The sequence below is a fragment of the Apiospora hydei genome, assembly GCF_038363865.1.
Source record: "Apiospora hydei strain CBS 114990 chromosome Unknown utg000004l_segment0_segment0, whole genome shotgun sequence".
Lineage (NCBI taxonomy): Eukaryota > Fungi > Ascomycota > Sordariomycetes > Amphisphaeriales > Apiosporaceae > Apiospora > Apiospora hydei.
The window spans coordinates 4,548,693-4,576,442 of NW_027117363.1; the positions used below are offsets into that span (position 1 = coordinate 4,548,693).

General features: G+C 53.9%; 9 protein-coding genes across 9 annotated transcripts; 4 read left to right on the top strand and 5 right to left on the bottom strand.

The window, feature by feature from the left end:
• Positions 1-3,157: 3,157 nt before the first annotated feature.
• PG997_003968 (peptidase S8/S53 domain-containing protein) lies at positions 3,158-4,475 on the top strand (the record flags this gene model as incomplete). Its single annotated transcript, XM_066808283.1, has 3 exons — positions 3,158-3,454; positions 3,532-4,021; positions 4,114-4,475. The coding sequence occupies 3 exons, from the start codon at positions 3,158-3,160 to the stop codon at positions 4,473-4,475; spliced, it is 1,149 nt and encodes a 382-aa protein (XP_066671901.1).
• An 894-nt stretch (positions 4,476-5,369) lies between these two features.
• Positions 5,370-5,879, bottom strand: PG997_003969 (endo-1-4-beta-xylanase; the record flags this gene model as incomplete). The annotated part of the gene is made up of 1 exon (XM_066808284.1): positions 5,370-5,879. One exon carries the CDS (start codon positions 5,877-5,879, stop codon positions 5,370-5,372), a length of 510 nt encoding a protein of 169 aa, XP_066671902.1.
• Positions 5,880-7,387: 1,508 nt separating this feature from the next.
• Positions 7,388-10,713, top strand: PG997_003970 (DNA mismatch repair protein Msh3; the record flags this gene model as incomplete). The annotated part of the gene is made up of 2 exons (XM_066808285.1): positions 7,388-7,487; positions 7,568-10,713. The coding sequence occupies 2 exons, from the start codon at positions 7,388-7,390 to the stop codon at positions 10,711-10,713; spliced, it is 3,246 nt and encodes a 1,081-aa protein (XP_066671903.1).
• A 608-nt stretch (positions 10,714-11,321) lies between these two features.
• PG997_003971 (uncharacterized protein) lies at positions 11,322-13,436 on the bottom strand (the record flags this gene model as incomplete). Its single annotated transcript, XM_066808286.1, has 5 exons — positions 11,322-11,721; positions 11,774-11,825; positions 11,872-12,220; positions 12,275-12,922; positions 12,996-13,436. 5 exons carry the CDS (start codon positions 13,434-13,436, stop codon positions 11,322-11,324), a joined length of 1,890 nt encoding a protein of 629 aa, XP_066671904.1.
• Positions 13,437-16,241: 2,805 nt separating this feature from the next.
• On the bottom strand, positions 16,242-17,953 carry PG997_003972 (MFS general substrate transporter; the record flags this gene model as incomplete). Its single annotated transcript, XM_066808287.1, has 5 exons — positions 16,242-17,065; positions 17,137-17,277; positions 17,343-17,353; positions 17,424-17,481; positions 17,551-17,953. The coding sequence occupies 5 exons, from the start codon at positions 17,951-17,953 to the stop codon at positions 16,242-16,244; spliced, it is 1,437 nt and encodes a 478-aa protein (XP_066671905.1).
• A 1,383-nt stretch (positions 17,954-19,336) lies between these two features.
• PG997_003973 (maleate isomerase) lies at positions 19,337-20,252 on the top strand (the record flags this gene model as incomplete). Its single annotated transcript, XM_066808288.1, has 3 exons — positions 19,337-19,401; positions 19,480-19,867; positions 19,938-20,252. 3 exons carry the CDS (start codon positions 19,337-19,339, stop codon positions 20,250-20,252), a joined length of 768 nt encoding a protein of 255 aa, XP_066671906.1.
• A 290-nt stretch (positions 20,253-20,542) lies between these two features.
• On the bottom strand, positions 20,543-22,022 carry PG997_003974 (uncharacterized protein; the record flags this gene model as incomplete). The annotated part of the gene is made up of 2 exons (XM_066808289.1): positions 20,543-20,937; positions 20,987-22,022. 2 exons carry the CDS (start codon positions 22,020-22,022, stop codon positions 20,543-20,545), a joined length of 1,431 nt encoding a protein of 476 aa, XP_066671907.1.
• Positions 22,023-23,352: 1,330 nt separating this feature from the next.
• Positions 23,353-23,966, bottom strand: PG997_003975 (uncharacterized protein; the record flags this gene model as incomplete). The annotated part of the gene is made up of 2 exons (XM_066808290.1): positions 23,353-23,474; positions 23,873-23,966. 2 exons carry the CDS (start codon positions 23,964-23,966, stop codon positions 23,353-23,355), a joined length of 216 nt encoding a protein of 71 aa, XP_066671908.1.
• A 930-nt stretch (positions 23,967-24,896) lies between these two features.
• Positions 24,897-27,267, top strand: PG997_003976 (uncharacterized protein; the record flags this gene model as incomplete). The annotated part of the gene is made up of 4 exons (XM_066808291.1): positions 24,897-25,052; positions 25,123-26,662; positions 26,715-26,732; positions 26,804-27,267. 4 exons carry the CDS (start codon positions 24,897-24,899, stop codon positions 27,265-27,267), a joined length of 2,178 nt encoding a protein of 725 aa, XP_066671909.1.
• Positions 27,268-27,750: the final 483 nt, after the last annotated feature.

The window sequence follows — 27,750 nt, forward strand, 5'->3', positions numbered from 1 at the left end:
GCATTCTACAGCGGCAGTGGTGTACCGTAGACCGGAATGGAAAAGGGAAAAGGAGAGTTGCGCATTCGCCGCCATTATATATCCCGAAGGCAAACAAGCTTTATGGGGGCAAGTAAGCACCTTCCCCGGGAACCTACGCTGGAGGCTTGGAGCTTGGAGCTTGGAGCTTGGAGGCTTGGAGGCTTAGAGGCTTCAGGGCTTGGGCTTAAGGGCTTGGGCTTAAGGGCTTGGGGGGCGAGCTTGAGGTTTGTGGGATGAGGGGGACCACTCTGCCACTGTCGGGGGCACGACGCGCGATGGCACTTGGCCTTTGCTTGGCTGCTTGGCCCGAACTTTATATTCGCGTCATTGGGCACCCGGAGGTCGACCTGCTCGACAAGTGGCTGCCGTCCCAAGATCGGTGAGACGTTTTGGAAAGCATGCCAGCTGCTTAGGTACGACGACCGGCAAGGCGCATGAGAGCATTCGGGGTGGCAAGACTGCCTTGGGCATCTTGACTTCTGTCTTGGGTCTACAGGCTTGGCAGACGAAGAAGGAGGGGACGAGGGGGTCAACGCGCGATGCGTCGGTGGTATGGCGTGAGACGGTGAGTGACCACGGTTTTACTTGTACGGGGTTAGCCGCCCGCAGGCAGTAGCGGTGTTGCTGTTGCTGTTGCTGGCTGCTGTCCTCCTCATGGTGCAGTGTCCCCCCCCCGCCTCCTCAATCTCCCTCTTCCCGGAGGCCGTCTCGTGCAACGGAATTGCTGCAACGTCGTAACCATGATAAAATCCCGCAAACACGGGCACAAGCGTGATGGACAATGGCGAGTAAAGTAAGAGATGACGGCCACGAGATCCTCTGGGTTCCGAACATGATCGGCGTGCGGGGGTCGCAATTGCGGCCATGGTTCGTTCATGTTGACAGCCACGGAGCGAGCCCCGGATTTTCCTGCTGCAGGGCCAAGCAGACAGGGAGTTGCCCGTTCAGGAAAGCCGGTCGACTGTGCGCGCCGTGTGATTGATTTGTTTGACAGTGGACCGAAGACAGGCTGGTAGCATCTCACACCGGAAACACCTCTTGGGGTTCGAGTTCTAGGAGCCGGCCTAGGCGACACGGCTTGGCCCTCTTCTCAGGTTAAATATTGCTATGCGCCATCCCCCCCCACGCAACCGCCAGCTCCTCCTGCCCTGGACTGATGCTATCACCAGCCAGCCAGCCAGCCAGCCATACGGCCATGCGCACATACATACACTCTCGGGCGATCGGTCAAGGTCGCTTGGCTACGTGACCTTTTCTCTATGAGGCATTTTTTTTCTTCAAGGCGCCTTGGGCGCTTGGCCTATCTTCGTAGCGAAGGCATCGTATTCTTGACCCGAGCGGTAGGCGTGGCGTGCAAGAAACAACAACAAGGAGCAGGCTGGTGATTACACAAAGTCGCAAGATAGTAGGGGTTGGCTCGCGTCTTGATTCTGTCCGTATGCCGTCACGGTCAAGCTGCGCTGCCCGACGGACAGCCTTATTGCTACCATGACCCTGTGTCGACTACACTTCCTTTGCCTTGACGGTCAAAAAGGGGCTACACGATGAATCATATGTCAGGCTCTACGAGTCAGTGTTGAACGACTCACGTCAAGCACTGATCGGTGAGTTGGTATCTGGTCACATCTTGTATGCTGACTTCCGGCTGCTTCCAGCTTAGCCTTCTTGGAGAACCACAGCTCCCCCATACCCTTGTCGTGCGTTTTAAGTATTGAACTCCGAGAGACATGCGTATGTATAAGACATGACCTCTGTGTGAGTCCAGTTTCTCTGTGCGAGTCCGGTTTGAGACCCTGAGGCCAAGCCCCGTAGCGTATGTACGACCGATTACCTAACTTGGCATCATGCTGTTCGTGTCAGTGACTATCACGGGACTGTTGTCATTGCATCGTGCTTTGGGTATACTACTAACGAATGCCGCCGTCGCCTATCTAACTACCCCTTTGCTTATGCATAGCTAGATTCACTCTCAGCTGCTGAAAAGCAATAATGCAATTTCACATCGTGGTCCATTAAGACCGAGACGGGGCCGCCGCCGCCGCAGCTCAAGAACCAATAGCAGTGACCCGAGCAAGTCCATCCAGTTACACTATGAAGCCACTGTGACAGGCAGAACGCCATCGGCCTCTTTTCAACACTGTTTCCCACTGCGGTAAGAATTGGAAGGAAGCCAAGGATAACTTGGGAGATTTGTTATGCGCGCAGTGTGGAATTTTGGTGTTTTTCTTGCGAAGTGTATCCTCGAAGCTGAGGTGTTTGTTTACTTTCAGGCATCAAACCAAGCTCAACATTGGACATGATGAACAGCAGAATTCGCATCGCGAGCTTCGAAATGGCAAATAAAAGACCTTTCCGTGCCCCAGCCGGCTGATTGAAAATACCGTGTACCTATTATTTCCAAGACAGACTGTACAATTTACCCCCTATTCAGCTGTTTTGGCAGGTCTTGGTGGCGCCAACCACGGTGGTAAGACGCGTCGGGAAAAAGGGGCTGTTCAGCGCACTCGTCGCTTCCACCTACAGAACGCCAAACAGCCTCTTGGCCTTGGGGGATGATCAAAGCATGGAAGCGCCTCGAATGAGGAAGGTGACGTCGAGCAATATATTGGTGGGCGAAGCCGAAGAGGAAAGACTATGCGAGTTCGCCCGAGATTGGGAAGATACTCTGGGGTCCAACCGGGGTCAATGTCGACCGATCTTCAATATATCTACCTAATAGTCATACTAGTAACCGACGGTGACGCCGGACATACTGCTAATGTTATCGATGCTCTATGCACAGATAGGAGTGGGAAGAGTAGGATGGGGATTGACATAGACGACAGGTCGCTCGCGCGCCATTCTTCTCACACGAAGAAGTGCAAACATTTCTCACTGATAATGCAAATACAAATATAAATTCCCAACTCCCCTCCCCCTTTTTCTGAAAACACTGCATACATATTGACAGGCACACTTGTACACGGCCTTCACCAAATCAGATGCACTCTCCAGAGAATCTGCCCACAGAGATCCGTTCAGATGCGCCCGCAGCCTAGACAAATAAATAAAAACTTCATATTTCAGAAGCCTACTTTTCACATACGTCGCGATTCGGCGCACCGCTTCTTCTTTCGCTTCCCTGTCAGAGAACAAGATGATGCTCATCCAACTGATGGCCTTGTGCCTCTGGCCACTCTGTGTTCTCGCCCAGGCCCCTCTCCTGAGCCGCGACGCCAAAGACGCTGTCGACAACAACTGGATCGTGGTCCTGAAACAGGACCTCGCGCCGCCAGCAGCAACAGACTATTACAACTCGCTGCGCACGCTGTCCACGCCGCTTCTCGGCCCCCATCGAGGCCTGCGCAAGACTTTTGAGAACATCAACGGACTACACGCTTTCCACATCGAGTGCGACAAGGCACTACTGGAAACAATCAGGAAGCATCCCAACGTGAGTACTTGCCCACTCATATGCGTGGTTTTCGAGAGACCTACTTGCTTCTTGAAGTTAACACCATACTTTTATAGGTTGCTTACATTGCCCAGGACGGCAAGGTCACCGTTCAGGCGGCCATCAAGAAGCCCGTAGCCCGAGATGACAGCAGCAACTCGAATGCTGCGTCCCCTCCGCCGTGGGGCCTCGCCCGGATCTCCCACCGCATGCCGGGGATGATCGGATACCTCAAGACGTCGGCACCCAAGACGCGGCTGTACGTTCTCGACACCGGCATCCAGCTGAAACACCAGGAGTTCGGCGGCCGCGCCATCTGGGGCAAGACTTTCATCGACGGCGCTCCGGTACGTCGGCGGAACAGAGACTGCATCGGAGCATGGGAGCTGGGCAGGCAGGCTAACACAGCACAGGATGATGACGATAACGGCCATGGAACCCATGCGGCAGCCACGGCGGCTGGCAACACAGTGGGAGTTGACAACACCACCATTCCCGTGGCGGTAAAGTGCCTCGACAAAAACTCGGCAGGGACGTGGTCTGGAGTTATGGCAGCCATAGATTGGGGTACGAAACCCTTCCGGATCTCCTTCTTTTCCATTTTCTTTTTATCCTTGCAATATTTGACCGGTTCAGAGAAGACTAACGGCACATCCTAGCCTGCGGCAACGCCACCGCCCTGGGCATGATCAAGCGCTCCGTCATCAACATGTCAATCGGGGGCTCGGCGTACCAGCCGCTCGACGACATGGTGCAGCGGGCCTACGCGCAGGGGATGACGGTGGTGGTGGCCGCCAGCAACTACGGCGCCGACGCGTGCGGGTACTCGCCCGCGCGCGGGGCCAACGCCACCACCGTCGCGGCCATTGACAAGTCCGACGGGCGGGCCGGTTGGAGCAACTGGGGCGCCTGTGTCGACGTATTCGCGCCGGGCGTCGACATCACGAGCGCGTGGCCCGACGCGGCCGGTCGCGCATACGCCACACTGAGTGGGACTAGTATGGGTGAGTTTTATACGTGAGCCCCTTTCCATAGAGCTTGAGTTTTCCCACCCCCTCTGTCCATTCATCGCGTTATGCTGGTTCCGATGTCGTGCCATACCAGGCTACTCTCCTGTGTGAATAGGATGGTGAAACTGACAAGATTTCTTGGCTGCTGGTAGCCTCTCCGCACGTGGCCGGTCTGGCAACATATCTGATTTCGCGCGAGAACCTGCAGGGCGCGGATATGGTGCGTCGTCGACTGCTCGAGCTGGCCACGCCAGGCATGGTGCGCGACCCAAAAGGAAGTCCGAATAAGATCGCATTCAATGGTGCTAGCGACACCGTACTATAGAACCCGACCTACTGGATCTTACGAAACATAAGGGGGATGGCATGATAATAGGATGCGTCGTCCTTCATACAAGGGCTGGAAAACGTCAAATATGACCATTTGCGGAGAGCCTGGGAATTGCGTGGGGGTTTGGCTTCTCTCGTTAATGCTGCCAAGATGTTCCTCTGCCAGGCGCTTGTCGGCATCGAAATAATATACTGTTTGCTGTCACGATGCATGCTGCGTTCACGTATGACTACACATATCTCCTGTATATGCAAGGGCATCAGTTGTGGCCATGCAAGCCAGACTGATGACTGAAATTGGTACCAGTATCGTCATGTAGGTAAGGTACTTCCAATGAACAAGATATGTACATCAGCACTGGGCCGAGAATGAATGAGAAGATATAGGACAAAGAACAGCCCCCAAGATTCGAGACAGTTACTTTTGTGCCTACTGAAAGCCCACGAGACGAACCAGGGCTTGCGGACAACAACTCTAGGCTGGCGCGTCGGGTCAGAGCATGAAACCCCTTGGCGTAATCCACCCTAGAGCATTCAGGCGGTGTTGTCGCTAGTCACCGATCCTGCCCAGAACTCTACGACTGCTGGACAGTAACAGAGGCAGAACCACTGCTCTGGTATCCCTCAGTAGCAACAATCTGGTAGTCGTGGCTGCCGAGCCGTAGGCCAGAGGATGTCCAAGCGTCAAAGTGCTTCTTGACGTTGACAGTGCCGCTGGTACGCTTCTGGGTACGGACGGACCAGAACTGCGGGAAGGTCGAGGTGCCCTCGATGGATGGTTGGTTGACACGGGTAGTCTGGTAGATGTCGTAGGTGCCGCCGTCGTCGGTAACGGTGCCCTTCTTCTGGGCCCCCGAGGCGGGATTGTACGAACCGTAGGCCTCGACGACGTAGTACTCGACGAGCGGGTTGCGGGTCCAACCGTAGACGGCCAGGTAGCTGTTGACGCCGAAGTTGTTCCAGGTGCTGTTGTAGCTGATGGTGCGAGCAGATCCGGGGTTCCAACCCTTTCCGCCGACAAAGTTGTTGCAGTTTTGCCAGTTCACGTTGTAAGAGCCGGCAGCCGTGTTTTGCTGTTTGGGCATGGATCATCAGCCCTGGCTTCAGGCCAAGTCATTTTCGCGGGGCATTACTCACGTAGTTGACATTGCCTCCGCCGTCGGTCCAGAAGCTGTAGTAAAAGCCGTTGTGGGTTCCGGTGCTTGAGGGGTGCCGGCTTTCTTGATGAGCTCAAGGGGGGAGGAGAGGACGCCAGTGATGGCCGTGGCGGCGAGCGCGAGAGCAGTGAAGGAGACCATGATGAGTGATGGTGAAGACTACCGGATTCTTGAAGGGCGTGTCTGGTGAGAATCATTTCTTGTTCAGGCCGCTGGCGATCATGAGGCTTCTTATATGCCCGGGGAGCCCTATCGAGGCCTACACACCCCTCACCATGCCAGCCTCATGCCACTATCCCTAATAATAATGCATGCTTGAGCTTCCGGGAGCTCACACGAAGGGCAATTCCCATGGCGATCCTGTGGCGTACGACTACCGGCATTTGTGGGGTATAGATTGCAATTGTGGGATGTAGGTTGGGTGATTGGGGAGCCAAGCTATAGAGTTGCAGTCTGCCAAGCTATAGGAACCGCAGCTGCATGCTGACTGATGGACTATGTCGACGATTTCCCGGCGGCTAAATGCCCTTGCGATAGTACGGTGGCTTGAGCGTTGATTGCGTATAGATGAAGGGCTTCTCTTGGCTGGCTCATCAGGCGATCGTCAGTGAGCTGGGCACGGCGGTGGATGTTTGCTCCACGGAGGACTGCCCAGAACGGCCATGGGCCCGTTGGAGCAAGTCTGCACCGCGGTACAGAGGTGCCGACAAGGACTTCCGAGAAGCAATCTATTGCCAGCTGCCAAGTGTTTCGCGATAGGCCGCCCCAATAACGCTGGGGGCAATGCAGGGTAAAGCAGGCACCTGACTCGCCGTATAGAGAGGGTGTCGTCGCTCTTGGCAAGACAAACACAGACGGCTGTGCATGGCGAAGGTGGTCAACCATTGGCCAGGGACAAAGAGAAGGGCAATGGCTGCCATCTCCCAATGCTCTGGGCCGGAAACGCCATTCCGCAAGGCGTCTTGGAGTTTGAAGGCAGCGTGGCAAGCAGGCTGATCTCCATCTACCTATCTATCGGTACAGAATTAGGTTAGCGGGTTAATCGAGATGCAGGCACTGTTCAGGTACCGGCTAGCCCCTGGTCTTAGCACGTCTTAGGTGCCCTCCAGTCCTCTTAGGTACCCGTTGGGCGGTATGTACAGTAGTCTTGGTCCCCCCAGACCCACCTAGGTACCTACCTAATCTACCGAAAGGTATGTACCTACCTTTGTTAGGCAATGACTTAACCTAGCTTTACGCGTCTCCAATCGTGGAAAGCGCGTTAAGCAGGTCGCGCTCACCCGACGTCACTCACGTCACCACTTACTTCACTGAGGTCGAGCCAATCCGATATCATCATCAAATCCTCGCCTCTCATTTCCAAATACACCCACCCTCGGCCTCTTCCTAACCGACTTGCATTTGCTGGCGGTCTAGCCAGTACCAAGTGCGACAAGATGGCGGGTGCAGGGAAGGAGAAGAAGCAGCAAGCCCTTACCAGCTTCTTCACTCCCAAGAGCGTCAACGGCCTCAACGCCATCTGGAAAGCCCAGCACAGTCAGGCATCCGAAGGGAGCAGCTCCAAAAAACGATCATTGGATCCAGCATCCGATGGCGAAAACGAAACCCCCACAAAGCGATCCAAGCCCCCCCGACCGCACCTGCCCAGCCGACCTCTCCCCAGCCGACCTCGCCCCAGGCTGCCTCACCATCGGCCACCAAGTCCGACTCCAAGAGCACTGCCAAGCCCTCCACTGCGCGAACAGAGCGCTACATCTACGATGAATCGGCTTCACAGAGTGGCTTGCAGACGGAAGATGACGGAGATGATGCCGCAGAGAAAAGACGCAAGGCAGAGTTGCATGCCAAATTCGTCAAGAAGCTCGGCCGCCCAGATAGCTTGAGGGGACGGGTGTGGCAGACCAACGACGAACAGACCAACCCGGAGGACGCCGAGGATGCCGAAGAAGATGAGGAGGAGCAGCGTCCAGCGCCGAAGGGTCGGAAAAGGGGGGCAAAGACGGGCAAGCTCACCCCCATGGAGGAGCAGTTTCTGGCCATCAAGCGGAAGAACATGGACACCCTTTTGATCATGGAAGTGGGCTACAAATTTCGCTTCTTTGGTGAAGATGCTCGCATAGCCGCCAAAGAGCTTAGCATCGTCTGCATACCAGGGAAAATGCGGTATGATGAGCATCCGTCGGAGGCACACCTCGATCGGTTTGCCTCGGCCAGCATACCCGTACCGCGACTTCCAGTGCACGCCAAACGCCTGGTGGCCGCTGGGCACAAAGTCGGAGTCATCCGGCAGATCGAGACGGCAGCCCTCAAGAAAGCCGGAGACAACAGAAATGCGCCCTTTGTAAGACAGTTGACCAATGTCTACACCAAGGGGACCTATGTCGATGAGATCGGCGAGCTCGAACAGGGAAGTTCGCCTTCTGGCGGGTACTTACTTTGCATCACCGAATCCAAGGCCAAGGGTGGTGGCACGGACGAAAAGGTCGATGTCGGTATCATTGCCGTTCAGCCCGCTACTGGCGACATCATATACGATAGTTTCGAAGATGGCTTCATGCGTAGCGAGATCGAGACGCGGTTGCTCCACATCTCTCCATGCGAGTTCCTCATTGTCGGCGAGCTTACCAAAGCCACGGATAAGCTGGTGAAGCACTTGTCCAGTGGCACCAATGTCTTCGGAGACCGAAGTCGTGTCGAAAAGCTACCCAAGTCGAAGACGGCTTCCGCAGAAGCCTACTCGCACGTCACACAGTTTTACGCGGACAAACTCAAGGGGAGCGAAAACAACGAGCACGCCAGCTCTCTGCTCGACAAGGTCCTCAAGCTCCCAGAACCTGTAACCATCTGCCTTTCTTCTATGATCAACCATCTGAAAGAATATGGCTTGGAGCACATATTTGATCTTACAAAGTACTTTCAGTCCTTCAGCACTCGCTCTCACATGTTGATCAATGGTACGACATTGGAGAGCCTCGAGGTGTACCGAAACCAAACGGACCAGGCCGAGAAAGGCAGCCTGTTCTGGGCCTTGGACAAGACTCTCACCAGGTTTGGCAAACGCCTTCTACGCAAATGGATGGGTAGACCCCTATTGGACCAAGGCCAGCTCGAGGAGCGCGTGGCGGCGGTAGAGGAACTGCTCAACAACCAGAACTCGCCTAAAGTTGACCAGCTGCAGAATCTGCTGGTGAATATCAGGACAGATCTGGAACGCAGCTTGATTCGTATCTACTATGGCAAGTGCACTCGACCGGAGCTATTGGCTGTGCTCCAGACACTCCAGAAAATCGCCGTCCAATACTCTCAACAACGGACCACCACAGACTTTGCCTCCCCGGCGATCAGTAAAGCCATCGCTTCGCTTCCAGCCATCTTACCCTCGGTACTGTCATATCTGGATCGCATCAACGCCGAGGCGGCGCGTAAAGATGACAAGTACACCTTCTTTCGGGAGACCGAGGAGACGGACGCCATCACCGACCACAAGCTAGGGATCGCGTCGGTGGAGCAGGAACTGGATGCTCATCGCCAACCAGCAGCCGAAGTACTCGGCAAGAAATCACCCGTGCAATACGCCACCGTGGCAGGTATCGAGTATCTGATCGAAGTGGCCAATACCGACTTGAAGAAAGTCCCGGCATCGTGGATGAAGATCAGCGGAACGAAGAAGTTGTCACGGTTCCACACGCCCGAGGTCGTCCGGTTGATTTCGGAACGCGACCAACACAAGGAAGCGCTGGCTGCTGCTTGTGATGCGGCCTTTGCCGAGCTCCTATCCACCGTTGCCGCCGACTACCAGCCGCTACGCGATGCCGTCTCGGGCCTAGCGACGCTGGACTGCCTGCTCTCCTTGTCCAAAGTGGCCGCCCTGCCCGGCTACTCCAAACCTACCTTCCTGCCCTCCGACTCCCCGCCTACAATATCTGTGAAAAACGGCCGCCACCCCATCGCCGAACAGACACTGACCACATCCTACATACCCTTCACCACCACGTTAGCAGCGCCGGGCCCCCTGGCCCAGCTCATCACCGGCCCCAACATGGGTGGCAAGTCCTCCTACGTGCGCGCCGTCGCCCTCCTCGTACTGCTGGCCCAGGTCGGCTCCTTCGTACCGGCCGACGCCCTCAAACTCACCCTCACCGACGCCATCCACACCCGCATGGGTGCCCGTGACAACCTGTTCGCCGGCGAGAGTACCTTCATGGTTGAGGTCTCGGAGACGGCCCACATCCTGCGCGCCGCGACGCCGCGGAGCCTCGTCATCCTCGACGAGCTAGGCCGTGGCACCAGTACCCACGACGGTGCTGCTATCGCACAGGCTGTGCTACAGCAGGTTGTTGAAGAAAACAAGTGCCTAACGTTGTTCATTACGCATTACCAGAGTCTAAGTCGTGTTGCTGATAGTCTCGAGGGCCGGATAAGGAACGTGCATATGCGTTTTGAGGCTACCAAGAGCGGGCGCGTCATGGACGAGTCCGCAATGGAGGATACAGACGAAGCTTCGTCTGGCTTGGATGAAGAAATCACGTTCTTGTATGAAGTAGCTGATGGAGTTGCTCACCGGTCTTACGGTTTGAATGTGGCAAGACTTGCGCGAGTCCCATGGAAAGTAATGGACGTGGCAGCGAAAAAGTCGAGGGAGCTCGAGAATGAAGTCGCAAAGCGCAGGTTGCATGGAACAGTCCGACTGCTGGCCGATGTGCTACAATCCGACGGGGATGACCAGCTTGACCAGCTAGTGTCTAGTATAGAGCAGTTGTAGCCGTTCAGGCCAGCGCAGTGCCAATTGTATCATCACCTTATTATCGTTCAGGGACAGCATGGAAATCCAACATAAGAGGGAATGATAGTGAGAAGTGTAAATCTTTATGCGACTAATATACAGCTATGATGAAGGCGCAAATGTCTAATAAGGACATCCTCACCTGGTATCCCCGGGTAGTGTGCCCTCTGTCCGAGGCCTGCCCATATGACTCCCCTTTACCGGATGATGCACCACATAGCGCCATGTGGTAAGGGAAATACGAAAAAGAAATAACTAAGGAGAAAAACAAATAGTACAGTATCCCGATGCCCATGTGCTATGGTTATCTGGAATTCGCATTAGTACGAGTCGTCGACCAAGTCGCAGCTAAGTATTCTCAAAATGGGCTTACCATGCGCCACTACCCATCGAAAGCTCCAATGTATCGAGACTGGGGAGAGACGTTGAGAAATCGCAAAGGCTTCCTTTCTCTGGAATTCCACCAGCTCTCCTCTGTGTTCTTTGGTCGTCTTAGCGACCCACTGTTAGTGTTGCGTTGAACCAGGCCTGAGTAGCTTTCCGGCCGATATCATTGTCAAGCAACACCTGGCCACAGCCTGAAATACTCAGATATTGAAATTGTCGTGATGGTGGCGGCTAGATTGGAACGTCGATGGAGTATCTCGAGAAGGAAAATGAAGTGAGTTGTAACCGTTGTGCCCATTGTGGGCGTTGATGGGCTGGAACCCATTCGTAATAGGTTTTGCATCGTCTTCGTACGGCGAAAAAGGGCGGAATCCGACGCCGTCTCGAGGCTGTATGCAAAGCGGGTTGAACGAGTTACCCTCGTGAGGACTGAGAGAAGGAAGATAAGGGTTCGATGCGGGCTCATGTTGGAAGGCGAAAACATCGTTCTCTTTACCGCTGTACAAGCGAGAGTGTTGCGCCTTGTGGGTAGGTGTTGGTGAAAGCAAGTTGAGGTTCGGATGACCAGGCCGCAATGCGAGACCTGGGAGGCCGTCGCTGCTGCAAAATGTTAGCTTTCTGTCCTCATAGTATCTTAGGCCAGTAGACTCACGGCCGCTGACCGAACGGAAATCCAAAGTGGCCTGCTGAGAAGGAGTTAGGATCTGCAGAGTTTCTGTGCCATTCCGAAAAAGGGGAGCCAACCCTCACCTCGGCTGGAAACCTCCGAGTCTCTGAAAACGTCCTCCGGGCCATCTCCGTATACCTGTTCCTCGGGCTCGACTTTGATTTGATCATCGGCTTTTAGACGACTAGAGCGGGTAACCCGAGTGTTTGTCGGTACGGCATTTTCGTCGTCTCGAGATGCCAAGGTAGCGGGCCGGCCACCTCGGCCACGGGTGGTACCACGAATTCGCCGTGAGCCGCGTGAAGCGGGACCTGATTTGGGCAGCTGCGTCGCTTTGGGCTTTCTGGCTCGAGGCTTGGGGGATTTGGCTCGTGGTGCCTTGGAAACTCGAGGTTTTCTGCCTCTTCCTGTGCGAGATGCTTTCTTTTCGTCCTTGACATGGTATTGTTAGTACCGTCTTATAGTAACCAGAAAGAAGTTGCCTACTCCACTACCATCAATAGATGGTTCATCGTAGACATTGCGCTCTCTTTGCTTGTTGAAATGCAAGTCGCATACCGTCTCAGTCTGGGCCACGAGCCCCGAGTTGAGTTGCATTTTTGCCAGAACAGAAGGATCCTTCCTCTGGTTTCTCTTGCGACGGTCTTCCTGGGACGCCGCATCGAAAACGTCCATGCCCTTCAGCCACTCTCCCTTCTTGAACTTAGCATTGTGAGCGTCCTCAGCGGTCAATCCCTCTGGCAGATCCGGGATCCCGATCAGGCTCGTATCGGCTGTATTGTCGGAAGGAAATGAGGTGACGTCATCTTCGTCTTCAACATCCTCGTCCTCATCGGACGGAGCCTGGTAGTTGGAAAAGCCGTCATCATCCTCGTATTCGACAAAGTGTCCGCTGGCTATACCATTGTACTGGGAGTAATCAGGGCCATTCAACATTGTCGAAAACGGGAAGCCAATGCTTGCAGGGTAGGAAGGGGGCCCGAATGTCTGCGAATCATGGCCAGGGTGCCACAATGGAAATTGTAAGCCATAGGAGAAAGGCATCCCATCTGCGACAGTGGCGCTCTCTTCATCGAAGTCGGGCTTTATGTTGCTCGTCCGAGGCTTGGGACGAATAATGTTGTTGCGTTGACCCTATGCCAATGTCAATAAAACGCCCTTACAGTTGTGCCATTTGGCAACTCAGAAGAGCTCGATAACTACTTACACCTCGACCGCGCTTCATTACGCTGCCACTGCCATGGCTGGTCGGTGCCTTCACTTTCGTATTCGTCATACTTCCAGGCCTTCTGCTCTGGCTGGTGCGCTGCTTCTGCTCACGAGCATCGCTACGGGCTCGGAGCAGATCCTCGATGCCATTTCCTTGGTACCATGAGTCAAACTGCTGCATTCTGCGTGCAGCTCCCTGGTCAGTCTTTTTGTCGATGTCCATTTTGAACTTGTTCTGTAAGTGGCCCTTGGATGAGATGTGGGTTAGCAGGTGAGAGATGTCCGAAAAATGAGGGCTATTGGGGCAGATGAAACAGGTGAGAGGGATACTATTGGTGTTCGAATCGGACTCGACCTGAGTACTTTCCAACACCGACTGAGATTCATCCCGTATGTCATCAAAGCCAGATTCTGGCACGGAACGCTTCTTCAAAGACATTTTTGCGTTGTTGCAGCTGCTGATTTCGGACGGTAGCCCGCTTTGGACGAAAGTAGACCCATAGTCGGCTTGAGAACAAAGTAGAGACCGGACGGATGAACACGAGATGAATGAGGATCAGACGGAAGGCCGAAGCTGGCCTGCAGAACGATTCCAGATGGATAGGAACTTAGGACGGAGAATAACTTCAGATCGTAGCTGAATTCAAAACCTCCCCCAGAGTACAATGTGAGCGAGCCACGTTAAGGCCTGATGCGTGTGCTGATTACGCAAGCACGTTAGCGCCCAACACAGAAACCATACGAACCAAACCATCAAATGCTAGTCAAATGGGCGCTACACAATACCCGGTTCTCCTTGAAAGCTTTGTCCTCTGGGATCGTGACTTGTTCCAGTTGGTTCATCTGCATCTCTGTGAAGGGTAATGCGTGCAGGGTCTTAACACAGACAAGTGTGTCCACAGCACGTGTGATCCTTCAATGTGCCCATAGGCTCGGGATGGGAATAAAAGCAAGACTGCATAATGAAACACGACGCGTACTTACCTCTTCTAGTAGAACAACTCTGAGAAGCATATGACCACTTGTTAATGTTGAAGTGCGGGAAGACCTGGGAGCGTTCAGATCTGTGAGCACCTCTTTGGTGAGCAACAATGACCAGAGATGATTGGTTTGAAAGATGGTATCAGCATTGACCTACAGGCAGTTGGATGCGAAGTAGTTTCGAAACTGGTCTCAAAAGCAACTCATATGCTGATTGGGCATCGAAGACGGCGATGATCTGTAAGTTGGTCGGACCATGAAAGCTTGCGGCCGAGAACTTCACAACTGTGCTACAAGATCTCTTGTTGTAGCGTTTCAAAAATGCGTGGCTCAAGACCGACGGTGAAGTTGGCGTGGTTGGAATACTATGTTGGGAGAGGAGACCTTCCAGGTATTGTCGATCGAGCGTCGTGACTGAACAGATGAGTGTGGAAAGACCGACGTGGTTTGGCTGGAGTGTGTAATAACGAGGCACTCAGAGATATTGCCGGCCCTGTATCGTTGGTGAGCTGGTGGATGCTCCGGTGTAGGGTTTGTTATTCAGAGAAAGACAACTTTAGGGGAAACCGCTGTAAAGAAGAGGAGTGATTCGAGACTGAGTCGTTATGGTGCTTCTCGGCGCAAGGCTAGCTTCCTTTGTGTACGGAGAAGATGCGACTTTGGTCCTTTATGTCCGAGTGCGTTGGAGCTCAGCTGTATGCAGGGACGCTGTTCGGGACTCTTGCTGCTCGAAGATTGAAAAGGGAGTCGATCATGCCGCAGTGGCCAAGACTCAGACCTAGCACCAACCCATTGTATTAGCTGAAGTTTCACTGGGCTAGTATGCAACAGTGAAAGGAATGCCAATGGAATGTTTCGACTGTCTGGGGGCGGATGGTCCAAAGGATGGCCAGACGGGAGATCGGGAGATATGCGAGAATACACCACCAAAACATGGATGGAAACATACCGAGCGGCTTGCTGTGGACAAGAAGGGGCACTGGTAGGTACAGCCAGTCATGTATGAGTATCGCCAAGTGCCAACTGGTCGAGTGGTGATGTGGTAGGTAGAGGTAGTCACAGACCATTGAGGGTTGAGTGGGAAAGGTCAACAGGCCGTGAATTTCGGAAAGGAAGGCTTCAGGCAGGATGGCTCCAGACGATGAGCTGTTCACCAGAGGTGCCAGGCAAGCACAGTGAGAGCACCTGACGCGGTGATGGAAATGCCACGCCAGGAAGAACAAGAATAGAATAGAGAATGACGGACACCCAAGACAAGAAATTAGATCCAGAGAGCAGGCTTGAGCTCGAGTCTACCGGCCAGGCTCAGGACTCTGGGTGCGCAGATTGAAGGATCCGGGGATTGGAAAACAACAAGCGAGGAAATAGGCTGCCAGACAGCTTTCAATGTTGCCCTCAACTTCAATGTTTACCTGCGTCAACTGCCAAAGGCCCAGATCCAATCTCACCAAGCAGATACCTAGGTAGGTAGGTATTACGTCAATGTATATGTAGGTAGGTTGGGCACTCGAAAAGGACCAGCCTTGAAATGTTGAGTTAAGGAATCAATGGAAGGTAAGTACATACAGGTACTTACCCACCTCAAGTACTTACTTTAGGTACATATAAACGGTAAGGGAGGTGGGCAGACAGCGATTTCATCAATGGCCATTTGGGAAGGCACATCCTGAGATAAGTGGGCATTCGTCAGGCTTCCACGGCGGGTGAGGTCAGAGTCCAGAGTCCATTTCTGGTACACTCCATAACATGAGAACTCTGTCGACCTATCTATATGCACGGTCGAGTAATCAGACCTGAAGAACGTGCTGTGTAAGTACATACTTACCTAAGACATGTGGCTAGCAGCGACTGCTCTTCGGCTTCTTCCAGTCTCCAATTGAAGGAGGCGCTTACATCACTGCAAGCCTTGGGCACCCCGACTCTATCAAGCATTGGCAATGCATCTACGCCGGACCTGAACAGATCGTCAGCATGGGCTTCTGAAACCCTTTTGATCCTACTTGAGTAAGTACACCTGATATGCCTCTACACAACGTGCATTGTAGACATCAACACCCACTTGACACAACGGAGGGAGAAACAACCGCAGGAGGGATGATTGACTTCTACCCAATACCCCAAACATGATAAAGTATTTGGGCATCTTGGGATTGGCCTTTAGAAATCGATTGAATAAGATACGCCGCATAAAAGGGATCCAGCTTGATATTAGGCGGCAATGGATGTTTCGCAGTGTGCTTTCCAACAGCAGCCCCTCAAAGACCTACAGGACAAACTTGAAGTAGACTTCATCGTGGCTGTCTCGCTCAGCAGCCGTCATTTGCAACCTCAGCTGTTCCCTCTTCTTGTTCTTCATCACAAGGAGCATACACACACAGCTGACCAGTATGAATCCAACAATGGTAAATGCAAGCCCCGTCGTGAAGCCGGTGACATAGCGTGGCGCCTCGGCCTTGATGAAAATGTTGCTGGAGACGAAGTTGGCGCAGTTGCCGAACCCGATCATCCATGCCATGCCCACGGCAAGGTACTTGCGCCCTCGGAGGTTCGCAGATAGCCAGCCCATGAGAATCGGCATCTGTGGGAACGTCCCAATGGACATGAGGAAGAGCGCGAGGTATCGTACACCGGCCTTGGGCACATAGACCCGCATGATGACCCATCCGACGAGCTGAAAGAGGATGGCCCCGAGAACGAAAGGGGTCCGGCAATTCAGGCGCGACGCCAGCCAAGTAACGAGAAAGGACGAGATGATGCCAGAGGCCCAGACGGGCATTGTCATCAGTTGCGCCACCGTGTTGGTCCAACCCAGCTCGGTCAGAATGGTGGGCGAAAAGGCGGACACCGAGGCCGCCGTGATATCGCAGCAGAAGAAACAGAGGGTGAACAAGTGGATGCGCCAATCTATCAGAACTTTCCATATCGAGACCTGGTCCGAGGCCGAGCCTTTGGTCTCGACTCCTCGGGATGCTTCCAGCTGGGCCAGCACGTGTTCACGCTCGGCAGGTTTCAAGAACCAGCTCTGCGCTTGATGAGGGAAGTTTGGGCAGAATATGATGACTGGCACCGAGATTACAACAGTCATTACTGCGATTGATGATAGGTTAGTCCTGCCAGCCATCCACCAGTTCTTTCCAGGAGCTATGCGAAACACTTACAGCCTTCGATGATGAATACCCAGCGCCACCCGGCGTAGCCACCCGTTCCCTCGAGATTCTGGATAGCATAGGCAAGGAGACCCGAGAACAAGGGGCCAGCCAGTGCAAAGTTGAAGAACCATGCAAACCGAAGAGCAGCTTCTTTTTTCGTGTAGTACATAGAGATCATATACGTAGCTCCGGCAGGGAGGAGGCTTCAAACGTACCCATCAGGAACCTGCAGAGCCATGATACAGTCAATATCCCATAAGACTTAGACATCGAAGGTGACGTTGAATTGATCTTACCGCACGGCGAGAAGACCTCCATAACTCTTCGCAAGACCCTGGCACATTCCAAGGATGCCTATGCGAGGGGTTCAGGTTAGCCTGGGCCCAGATTGAAGCCGACGTATACCAAAAGCGGCACACACACCTAGTAGAGCCATTTGTCCACCAAGAAACAGTCCGGGCCGGATCTTGTTCTGATTCAGGATCAAATTGGCCGGTATTTCGGCCAAAACAAAGGGGATGTAGAATATCACCAAGGCTATGTTATAACCGTTGCTTGGCATCTGGAGCGATGCTTCCAGTCCGGTGGGGGATCCGATTCCCAATGCTCGCGCATTCGCTATGTTTGTTCGGTCCAGGAACAGCAAAGTATACAAGACACCCATGATGGGGACAAGAACGATATCGCGTTTCCATAGCAGTCTCCTATGCAGAGCAGCGTCGGCTTCCAGCACGGCGGCTTGGCCTGAGCTCGTAATAGAGCCATTGCTCCTTTCTGATGGTTTCCGGTCCACACTTGTCGTTGTCTTGTGCATGGAGTCTCCCATTTTTTCCTAAGATCCGCCCGTCAAAGGGGCAGCCAGGGTACTGAGTAGGGTTACCAAACGTTCCCCGCCGCAGGTCCCGAAACGGCGGCGGCGGCGTCGATGAGAAAATCCGGGTTGGTGCGTAAATAAACGCCAGAGGATGACTGAGTCGAGGTAAGCATGAAAGGCTCACACGAAAGGACCTACGATTGATCCAAGGGCATTACGGAATCGTTCGATAGGCTCGATAGATCAGGCGAGTTAGGAGAATTGGCCCAGCATTTAAGAGCATTGCTGACTCCTGGCCCGTGTAGATAAACTCGCCTGTGGCCCCCGGCTTGATGCAAGTGGTGTGGTTGCCAGTCATCCTCCATCTTTGCCCTAAGTTGTCAAGATACAACACGGCACAGTGGCCTCGGCGATGGCACTCGGTTCACCGGTATTGCCGACCTGGACGAGGCGAGGTAGGTAGGAATACATGGCCCGACAGAGCACTCCTGGGATAGATGGCCGTAGGGGGCGAACGCCGGCAATGAAGCTGCATGCCAGGGGTGATCAGCGGCTTCTCTTCAGTGGCCGGACGCGGTGCAACAAGACACCGCATGATCTTGGGACGAACTCAAGAACTGGCCCATGGCTGACAGACAAGTGGGGAACAGAGTTCTGGGGACGTGCCGCTTTCAGCCAGGCCTGGCGTAGATCATGTAGCTCCAACCTTTTCCCCTCCCTTCGTCTTCTTTCCGGTGCAATGTGGTGGGCTGGTGACGGCAGAGAGGCCAGGACCAGGCTAGTGAGCACTAATCAGCGGAGTCGTCTCCTTGAGGCTTTCCGTGCGTGAAGATAACATTCGTAAGCACAAGTCGAGGAAACATTTCCTCATTGGGACGAGACGGGACAGACCAGGGTAGGGGGATCCACAGATAGGGACGGGCTGGTGTGGGCTCGGAGTTGGCAATCGACTGACTTGACTCCAAGGCGGATGCGTTCACACTATGCCACTGGGAAGCAATGCAAACCCGGGAAACGATCCGCGAACCAATCCGAGCAGCGCCTGGTGCATCGGGAGAGAGGATCCGGTCACCTGCCATCCGAAGAGGCGTATACCTCGTCCTAAGCTACAGCGGTCCCGATGCTGCATACTCCGTACAGCATGCAGATAAGTCACTCACTACGTATGTAGCAGTGCACTTTGTGGGTGGGCGAGCAGTCTGGCTATGAGTTTATAGCGGGGTAGGTTTTCTCGTACCGCACGAGGACGGTATGTATGTGTGAGGCTTGTACATGTCGTGATATCTGGGATACTGATCTTGAGGCTCAGCCTTAGCTGTGTGGTATTTATTGAATTGCGACGAAAAAGATTCCTTACCGGCCGGTCATCTGCTTCCACTCTTACCACCGGACACAATGGCGACCGCAATCCAAGCGCCCGTGAGCTATGTCTCCCCAAGGGCCAGATTTGGGCTGTTAGTGTAAGTGTACATATGACCGACATCACGAGTTTACGCATTCGTGGAAAGGATGGCAGCTGACTGAGCATGAGCTCAAAGACCCGCCACCAACACCGTGGTCGAAGCCGAGTTCAACTGGATGACAGTCCCTGGCGTCTCCTGGCATAGTGGGCGCATTGAAATAACCAACCCGTCCCTGAAGGACGATGCGACCATGGTGGCTTTCCTCGAGCAGTTGCGCGAGACCATCGGCGGAGCGGTGAGCCGCGTTTGCGCATGTCTGCCGACCTACATGGTCATGGGCATGAGCGCAGAGACCTTCTGGGGCGGCCAGGACGGTGCCAAGAAGTTCGAAGACTTCATGGTCGAGAAGGCTGGTGGCCTCCAGGTCACTACCGGTGCGCTAGCAGCCAAAGCCGCTCTGGACTGCTACGGCGCCAAACGGATCGGCATCATCACACCATACCAAGCCGTTGGCGACCAGCAGGTATGCACCCTTTCTCTCAAGTTCTCTTCGAGGACGTGTCGCCCTATCTGCATTCTAACCGAGATGCTAGGTTGTCGATTTCTTCACCCAAATAGGCTATCAAGTCTACATGATACACGGATTACGGTGCGAGACAGCCACCTCGATCGCGGAGGTAGACCCCGACACAATCAAGGATGCCTTCAGAAAGGTCAACGCTCCGGAGGTTGATGCGCTTTTACAAGCAGGGACCAATCTGCCCGCTGCCAGGGTTGCTGCGGACATGGAAAAGGAGCTTCGGAAGCCGGTCATCGCAATAAACACCGCGACAGTTTGGCATGCGTATAGAACGAATGGGATACTGGACAAGGTTCATGGTTTTGGTTCCCTTTTGGAAGAGCATTAACCCTTCGTTGGTAAATGCTCATCTAATTTGTCGCGAAAATCAGGGTAGAACCAACGCTCTTATGTTTCAACCCAATCTGTGCAGCGTGCTGGTGATGATGACATGATTTCCAAACAGAATACTCTTCATACAAAAATACGTTGTGGATGAGATACTGATAAGCCGCTACGTATATGTAACGTAATAAATGTGTGTGTGTTGGTATATCCAGTATATAGCTAGCTGGCCTATATATATGTAGAATGCAGTGGTACAAGCCTTGTCTAATAGCAGGGTGAAAGGTGCTTCGCTCACGACAATGAAGCGGCAATCTCGCTCGATTTCATCGCTGGATGGATTTTGTTGTCAGGCATGCTAGTCTGGATGTTGCAATTTGAAGAAGACACGAATCTCATAAACTCGCTCTCGGCTTTCTCCAGGTCACCGGGGATATCATGTTGCCAGATCCAGTGGAGTCGCTGGTTGGCATTTTCCACAATCTTACTCATGTCGTCCCCGATCTCAGGATCCAACCAGGTGTAGATAATGCCAGCCTCGAAACTGGTCGAAACCACTCTCTGCGCACGCGGCCGCCGAATGGAGTCGTATACTTCAAAGGCATACTCAAGCTGGTCGGGCGTCTTGACCAATGCCAAAAGGTGGGCAAGGACAACAGCATCCTCCAGACCTTGGCCGGCACCAGCGGCTTGATGGGGGGCTCGATGCATGGGCGACATCTCCAAGCAGACAAACACGGCCCTTGTAGTATGTTGTTGTTTGCGGGTGGTGCCAAGTAGGCCATTTGAGAGGTTTGGCCCAGTCTAATAGTTTCAAGAGCCTCGGGTCAAAGCCCTCGAGATCTTCCAGCATCTCCTCTTTGGTACATGCTACCGGAGAGTCCCCTTGTTTCCAGGGATTATGGTCTGTGACGAAGAAGACGAAGTTCTCTTCTTTCCCTTGAGAGATGGGATAGATCGCAACACCCTTTTCCCTCATCATGAACCACTTGGCATCGCCGGCATGTTGTCCGAGTATCTCCTTGGCTTCGTCCATCGGGATGATACCACGGTAGATGTACATGTTGCAGTATGTCGGTTTCACCTGTTCTGGTGCAGTATCCTGCAGAACCAGCCCTCTCGTGATGCCTTTCACTCCGTCACAGCCAATGACGGCGTCCACAGTCACCGTTTCGCCATTGAAGAAGTTGATGATGACCTTGGACCCAACCTGCTCAATTGATTTTGCTCGCCTGTTGAAAGTGACGGTGTCAGGCGGGATGAGTTTCTCCATGATGTCCAGCAAGTCCTTGCGATGGGCGCTGCTCCTGGTAAAGTACGGAGCACCAATGAGGCCTTTTGTCCATCCTCTCCTCGTGCCAAAGCCATCTTCAGCATACAGCGCATCGAATACGCTGTGCTCAAACTCCGGCTTCTCATTAGCTGTCTTGGCCTTGTCGTACTCCTGGCGGAAGCGGGGGTCGATCAAATCTATGGCGTTCAGGGAGTTGGGGCCGAACCCGATGCCGGCCCCGACGGTAGAGAAGGCATCTGCAGCCTCATATACCGTAACAGCGACACCACGCTTAACGAGGCCGATAGCTAAAGCCAATCCACCGATGCCAGCACCAAGAATGGCTATGGTAGGGGGCAGCTCAGTGCTGTCCATTGGCCCGGAGATGGACGAGGCCGGGTCTCGGACTCGGTGATATTTCAAGAATCGATTGACGAAGGACTTGACTTGCAAGATGGCGGACTTTCTCTTGGTGTCCTTGGTGTTGGCGATGGTGGCCATCTTGATCACGCTTATGACGGGGTCGGGTACGCTGGGGCGGGCCAATGATGCAGGAGCATGCCGTCGTGCATGATATGGCCGTTAGGCCGTGAGACTTATTACGTGTCTGGAAGAGAGGAGGTATCGGATCCCGCAACCGCCGCAGAGAACCCAGAGCGGCAGATCCAGTGGAGCATTCGGTATCATGCCTTGGCCTGGCTGTGGGTAACTTCCGTAGAGGCCAAGTGTTGCCCATCTCACCGGGAGAGGTAATACGGACCCATACCCCGGCCCAAGAGAACGCGGCTTGGCGGGCTACCGATCTCCAGGCTGACGATCTAATAGGTAGGTATTTGGGAACCAGAGCGACAGACGGCAGTATCGGCTCGCGACCGCAGCAAAGACGGGCCCAATCCGACCATTTGTTTGCTGATCGCCGGTGTAAGCGCGTGCATCGTCAGGGAACGGAGACACATGGCTGGGCGTGCTACTCTCTCCTGTAGCACTCGGTCTGGCTGTCTGTTCTCAGCTCCGAGAAGCACCTCTCAGCAGTGATTGGTATGACCCAGTTGCATCAGAGGCAGCAGCGCTACGGAGCAATTGCTAACGAGGCTTTCAATGAGGCGTTCCATGATCGTGGCCGTCATTGCAGACAGGGCTGCGGAAGGGCTGGAGATGGTGTTGCGCTAGCGGGAGATCAATCCCGAAGCGACTGCCGCTACTTTGACGAGTGAACTCAGCATGATGGTTCTGTGCCGGAGCGATATATACCTGGCTCATACCTGGCTCATACCTGGCTCGGGAGTCGGTTCTTCCACTGCAAAACAGCAGATGGCAGTACGTCTACGTACGGGCTTATGAAATGTAAATGGGTAGAACCGTGTTGCAACTACATAAAACCTTTATGATTTCTGGCATGTTCGGGTCAGAGCCGTTCATTTCGGGCGAGGTACATACATACATTCATATACCTAGTACTTTGCATGTAGGGGGCAAGTCGTTTCAATTGATGCACTTCCATTCTTGACCCGGGAATAAAACCGGAATTGCAAGTACGAACAGGCTGTACCGCCATTGGAGGTAGGTCAAATCAAATGCACGTTAATAAGCCATGACCCCCAGCCTCCAGGGCCCCAGATGAGATGCGGGCCAAGACCAGATGCGGGGAATTGAGGGCAGGCTCTGTATCTGCCTAGGTAGGTACTTGTTCAAATGAAGACCTACCAGACTTACTTATCTCGACATTTGGTGCAGTACTCCGTACTATTCGTACCTACTGATGCTATGGATCACCAGACGTACGACAGACACTGCACGTATTGAGGTTATAATCATACAAACTGAACGAACGTCACGTCAGATTGGACATGACCGATGATGCCGTATCGACGCCGTCCCAGTCGCGCTGATGTCGCTTTTCGTCGCGCAGACCGTCGTCCAATGTCGCCCATTTGATAGGCTTGAACCTTAAATCTGGTGAAACAACGGGACTGAATCGGGACTGAATCGGGACTGGGAGACTGTGCCGCGCAGTCACGTCAAGTCAAGCACGGTGATTGGCGTAAAAATATCATTCAATCAATGGGTGGACGATGGACGATGGACGGTGGGCCTGATAGGCTGTATCTGGATCTTACCTACCACGACAACCTTGCATATCCACCACATACCTACACACTACCTGACACTGTACCCAGCATACCTACTTCCTGACATACTTGCTTACCCAGCATGCCTACGTGCACAGTAGTACATACTCGTACATATGCCCGGTGAAGTGACCCCGAACTCCACCTGGGGATCTGGATTGGGTACTTAGCACAGGGAACCAACCGTTTGAGTGAGTGGTCGTTCAAATGTTGTGAGTCCACCTTGGTCCTGTGCCACAGTAGCACCAGTAGGGATCCTGATGCTCAGCAGCATGGGCCGGTGCCCGTGGCCCATGATCCATGATCCATGATCCATGGTCCATGGTCCATGGCCAGCAGATTCCCGTGTCTGTCTGAAATTTCCTGAGCAATGCCCGAGTTCAAGGTACTCCCCAAGCACCGCTCCCAAAGCTTATCTCAGCCCCCGCGGACGCCAAAGGGAATAAGTCCCAATCTTGGAGCCACCAGATCCAAGTGGCAGCGGCATTGGCGGCATTCGTGGCGCTCTGGTACCTCGATCCATCCACGACCAAGCTTCGCCGACAGTGCTGGCCTGACCCCGATCCTCTTTGCCTTACAGTGCAGGCCGCGTCCCCCAGACCGAGCTTGGCATCGCATCAGCTGGTCCTGCCATTATGAGAGGGTTCTATTGCGTTTGCTCATCATCTACCACCACGGCGTGCCACCAGGAGGAGTCTCATCGCCAACTACGACCAAGAGCGGTGACAAATCGGAAGGGAATGGAATGACGGGGGCGGGAGTGTGTATGCCTTGCACCAGATCTCGCCACCGCGGAAAATCGGGGAGCGGAGCCACCTCGGTGAGGAGCGGCGAACAAGCACCCAACCGAGCGCTGGGTCGCTAACCCCCGCCTTATCTGCTGCCTGCTAATTTGGCATATTGACGATATCTGCCTGCCTACTTACTTACTTACCCATCCACCACCGGCCATCTTGTTCCGGAACTATACTATACGACCCAGACGAGATCGGCATCCGTTCGCTGCTTGTAAACGCGTACTGCCAACAGCACACGGGTCAGCTACCGTACCGTCTCCGAGTTCCTCTGCTTGGAGCTTAGAGGATCCCATGCTCTTGACCATCGGCAGCTGCCGGCACAAAGCGGATCCGACACCTTCCAGACTTCGGCGTGCAGAGCCGCATGCTATCCCTGCTCTGGAACCCTAGCTCTTCCTTACTCGCCTCACACCACGTCGCTCCATATCACACCATTGGCCCTCACAGCAATGGACGCCACCGGATCCTCTCCGGACACCACTGGGACCGGCCAAGGCACCTCGCCGAACGCTCCCGCCACGGAAGCTCCGCCAACCCAACGCAAAGCCGGCAAGCGTGACCGGGTGGCCCTCGCCTGCCAGCGCTGCAAGACGCGGAAGCAGAAGGTAGTCGCCTCGTGCGATCGATCCGACATCCATTGTATCAAAGCTAACTCGCTGGCTCATTCCCTTGTAGTGTGATGGGCAACGGCCGGCTTGTGCATCATGCGCTCGGCTGTCTCTCAAATGTGTCTACATTGTTCCTCTCATCCCGGCGGCGGGCGAGAAGAAACTCTACATCAAGGCACTCGAGCAGCGAGTGGCCGAGCTGGAGTCTGTCTTGGCCTCACTGGGCCATATGGGCGCAGGAACCGACCACTTGAGAGGGACGGCCGGTTCAGTGCTGTCATCGCCGCACCTCCCAACACCCGGTCGCCAGGTGCTGCAGCCATCACAACACTACATGCAGCCAGATTCGGATGACGATGAGAATGACATTCTCATTGCTGTGCGCGACCTGTCGCTGTCTGCTTCGGGTCACTACGTTGGAGCCTCGTCAAACATCACAATCGGGCGTGTCCTCAATTCGGTCGTACAAAGCCAAAGAACTTCCGTAGCCAACGAACATGACAGCCATATTGTAGGAGATGAGGACGACCCGGCCCCCAAGTCTGTTTACTCGGCCCAGCTGTCCGATTTTGTGGGCGTTCCCATGCTTAGCCCGAATGTTGCTCACAGACTGCTTGAGGGCTGGTTTAGACATATCGCGACCCGTTACCCAGTCCTACACACTGCCCGAGTGCTAGAACTTCATGCCAACCGCGATAGTATTTCTGATGAATACGATAAAAGTATTCTGCACTTGGTATATGCAGTCAGTGGGCGCTGGCTAGAGTCAGCTGGCGAGATGGGGCATTTCTTCAGTGAGCAACACTACAACATTGCCTTCGGTTATATGGACTCCTTACTTCAGCTTCGCAATTCGCGTACTGTGGACTACTTGCTTCTTATGGCGCTCTACTGCACAAGAGCACCGCGAGATCCGGGGGCCTGGACTTACGTGGGCGCTGCCATGCGCCTATGCGTTGAGCTGGGGCTGCATCGCCGACCGAGGCGCCAGCTACCGGGCGTCGAGGCCGAGATGAACAAGCGCCGGTTCTGGACAACCTACTTCTTGGATCGTGATATATCCATTGCCATCGGCAGACCGCCAAGCTTGTCAGACCACGATATTGATGCAGATTTGCCTCTGGATATCAACGAGGACACGCGTGACGACGATCTTGTGCGCCATGCGTCCGCACGCATATCCAACATCCCCGTTAACCCGCCGACAACGCTGACATCGTTCATCCACCGCACCAGGCTCAAGCGGATCGAGTCGGAGATTCAGCACATTGTATACAGAGTGGACAAGCCAGGAACCATTGCGGACACCACAATCGACGCATTCCTGGACAGGTTAAACTCCTGGAAGGATGCTATTCCATACGATGCAACCAATTACGTTCAGCAACAGAATGCTGCATATGAAGGCGCGGAATTCTACACAATCCATTACTACCGATGCATCCGCTTTTTGCTTTATCCTCGGCTTGCGAAATCGCCTATGAATATAAAGTATCTCGAACTTTGCGCCAATGCATGTTCCGGAATCATTACTGATTATAGGAGGCTACACCACGTTTTCCCGGTCGGATTCTCGGCCTTGAGTATACAGTCGGTGTTTTTGGCAGGTAAGAGATACCTCGGAAGCTAACAGTTGACGTCGATTCTGACATGATGCAGGACTGACCTTGATATACTGTGCGTGGTTGGCTCCAGCGAGTTTTCTCAGTGTAGACGGCCCCCTAACTGACTGTCAACTGTTGTTGTAGTAAGTATTCTGGGGTTCCTAGGCTTTTCGTCTCACTGGAATGCCTTTCTAACTCTGGGCCGCCTCAGCATTGTCACCGAACGATATCCTTCGGCCCGCAAGTATCGAGACGTGTTCGAGCGCATCAAGAAAACCATCATGGGCCTGGTTGCCCAAGGCAAACACGAGCCTCGCAACCCTGTCAACATCGAGCCTCCGGTGCAAGAAGGTTTCAATAACTTTGCCAACCAATGGGGCCAAGGTGGGATGGGAGCCGATTTCTCATATATGATTAATACCATGACGGGCAACGTCACGACACCGCCGTTCGACTTTGGCATGGACTCTACTTCGACAGACATAGTAGGAAATGGGCCATTGCAGCAGCAGCCCGATTCGTCTCAATTTCCGGTTTGGCCTACGGGATTGCCGCAAGATACAAATGAAATGAGTTCTATGGATGCTATGAGCGGCATCTATCAATAACCTCCCGGACTAGGAGATCAGGTGGCGAGGAATCAGGGATTCGAGTCGCAGGGCACTTCGAACGGGAGCGGGCTTGCCAACATGTATATACCATCTGGAAATAGTCTGGGTTTGCAAATCGCAAATCTCGACCGTGATGTAATGCTCGTCCTGTGCAGTGCCTCTCTTGCAGAAGGTTGACCATGGGCTTGGACTTGCTGGTTGATTACTTGAATACTGCATGCTTATCTGAAATCCCCGCAGCTGAGCCCTGCCACTCGAAAACGGCCTAGTGTATCCTTGGGTGCGAGGTCACCCGGCGAGCAGATCGGGAATGGTGTTGCGATCGCCTCTCCGGTCTGACTAGCCGGGAGTATAAATCGATAACAGGACGGAGGGGTTGTTCCACCCTAATGCATCGGAACGCCAACCTATCTCGTAGGGTTACAGTAACCAGCTTCTTGTTCTCTCTTTTCCCCTCGAAACCATTTGTTTCCTGTTTCC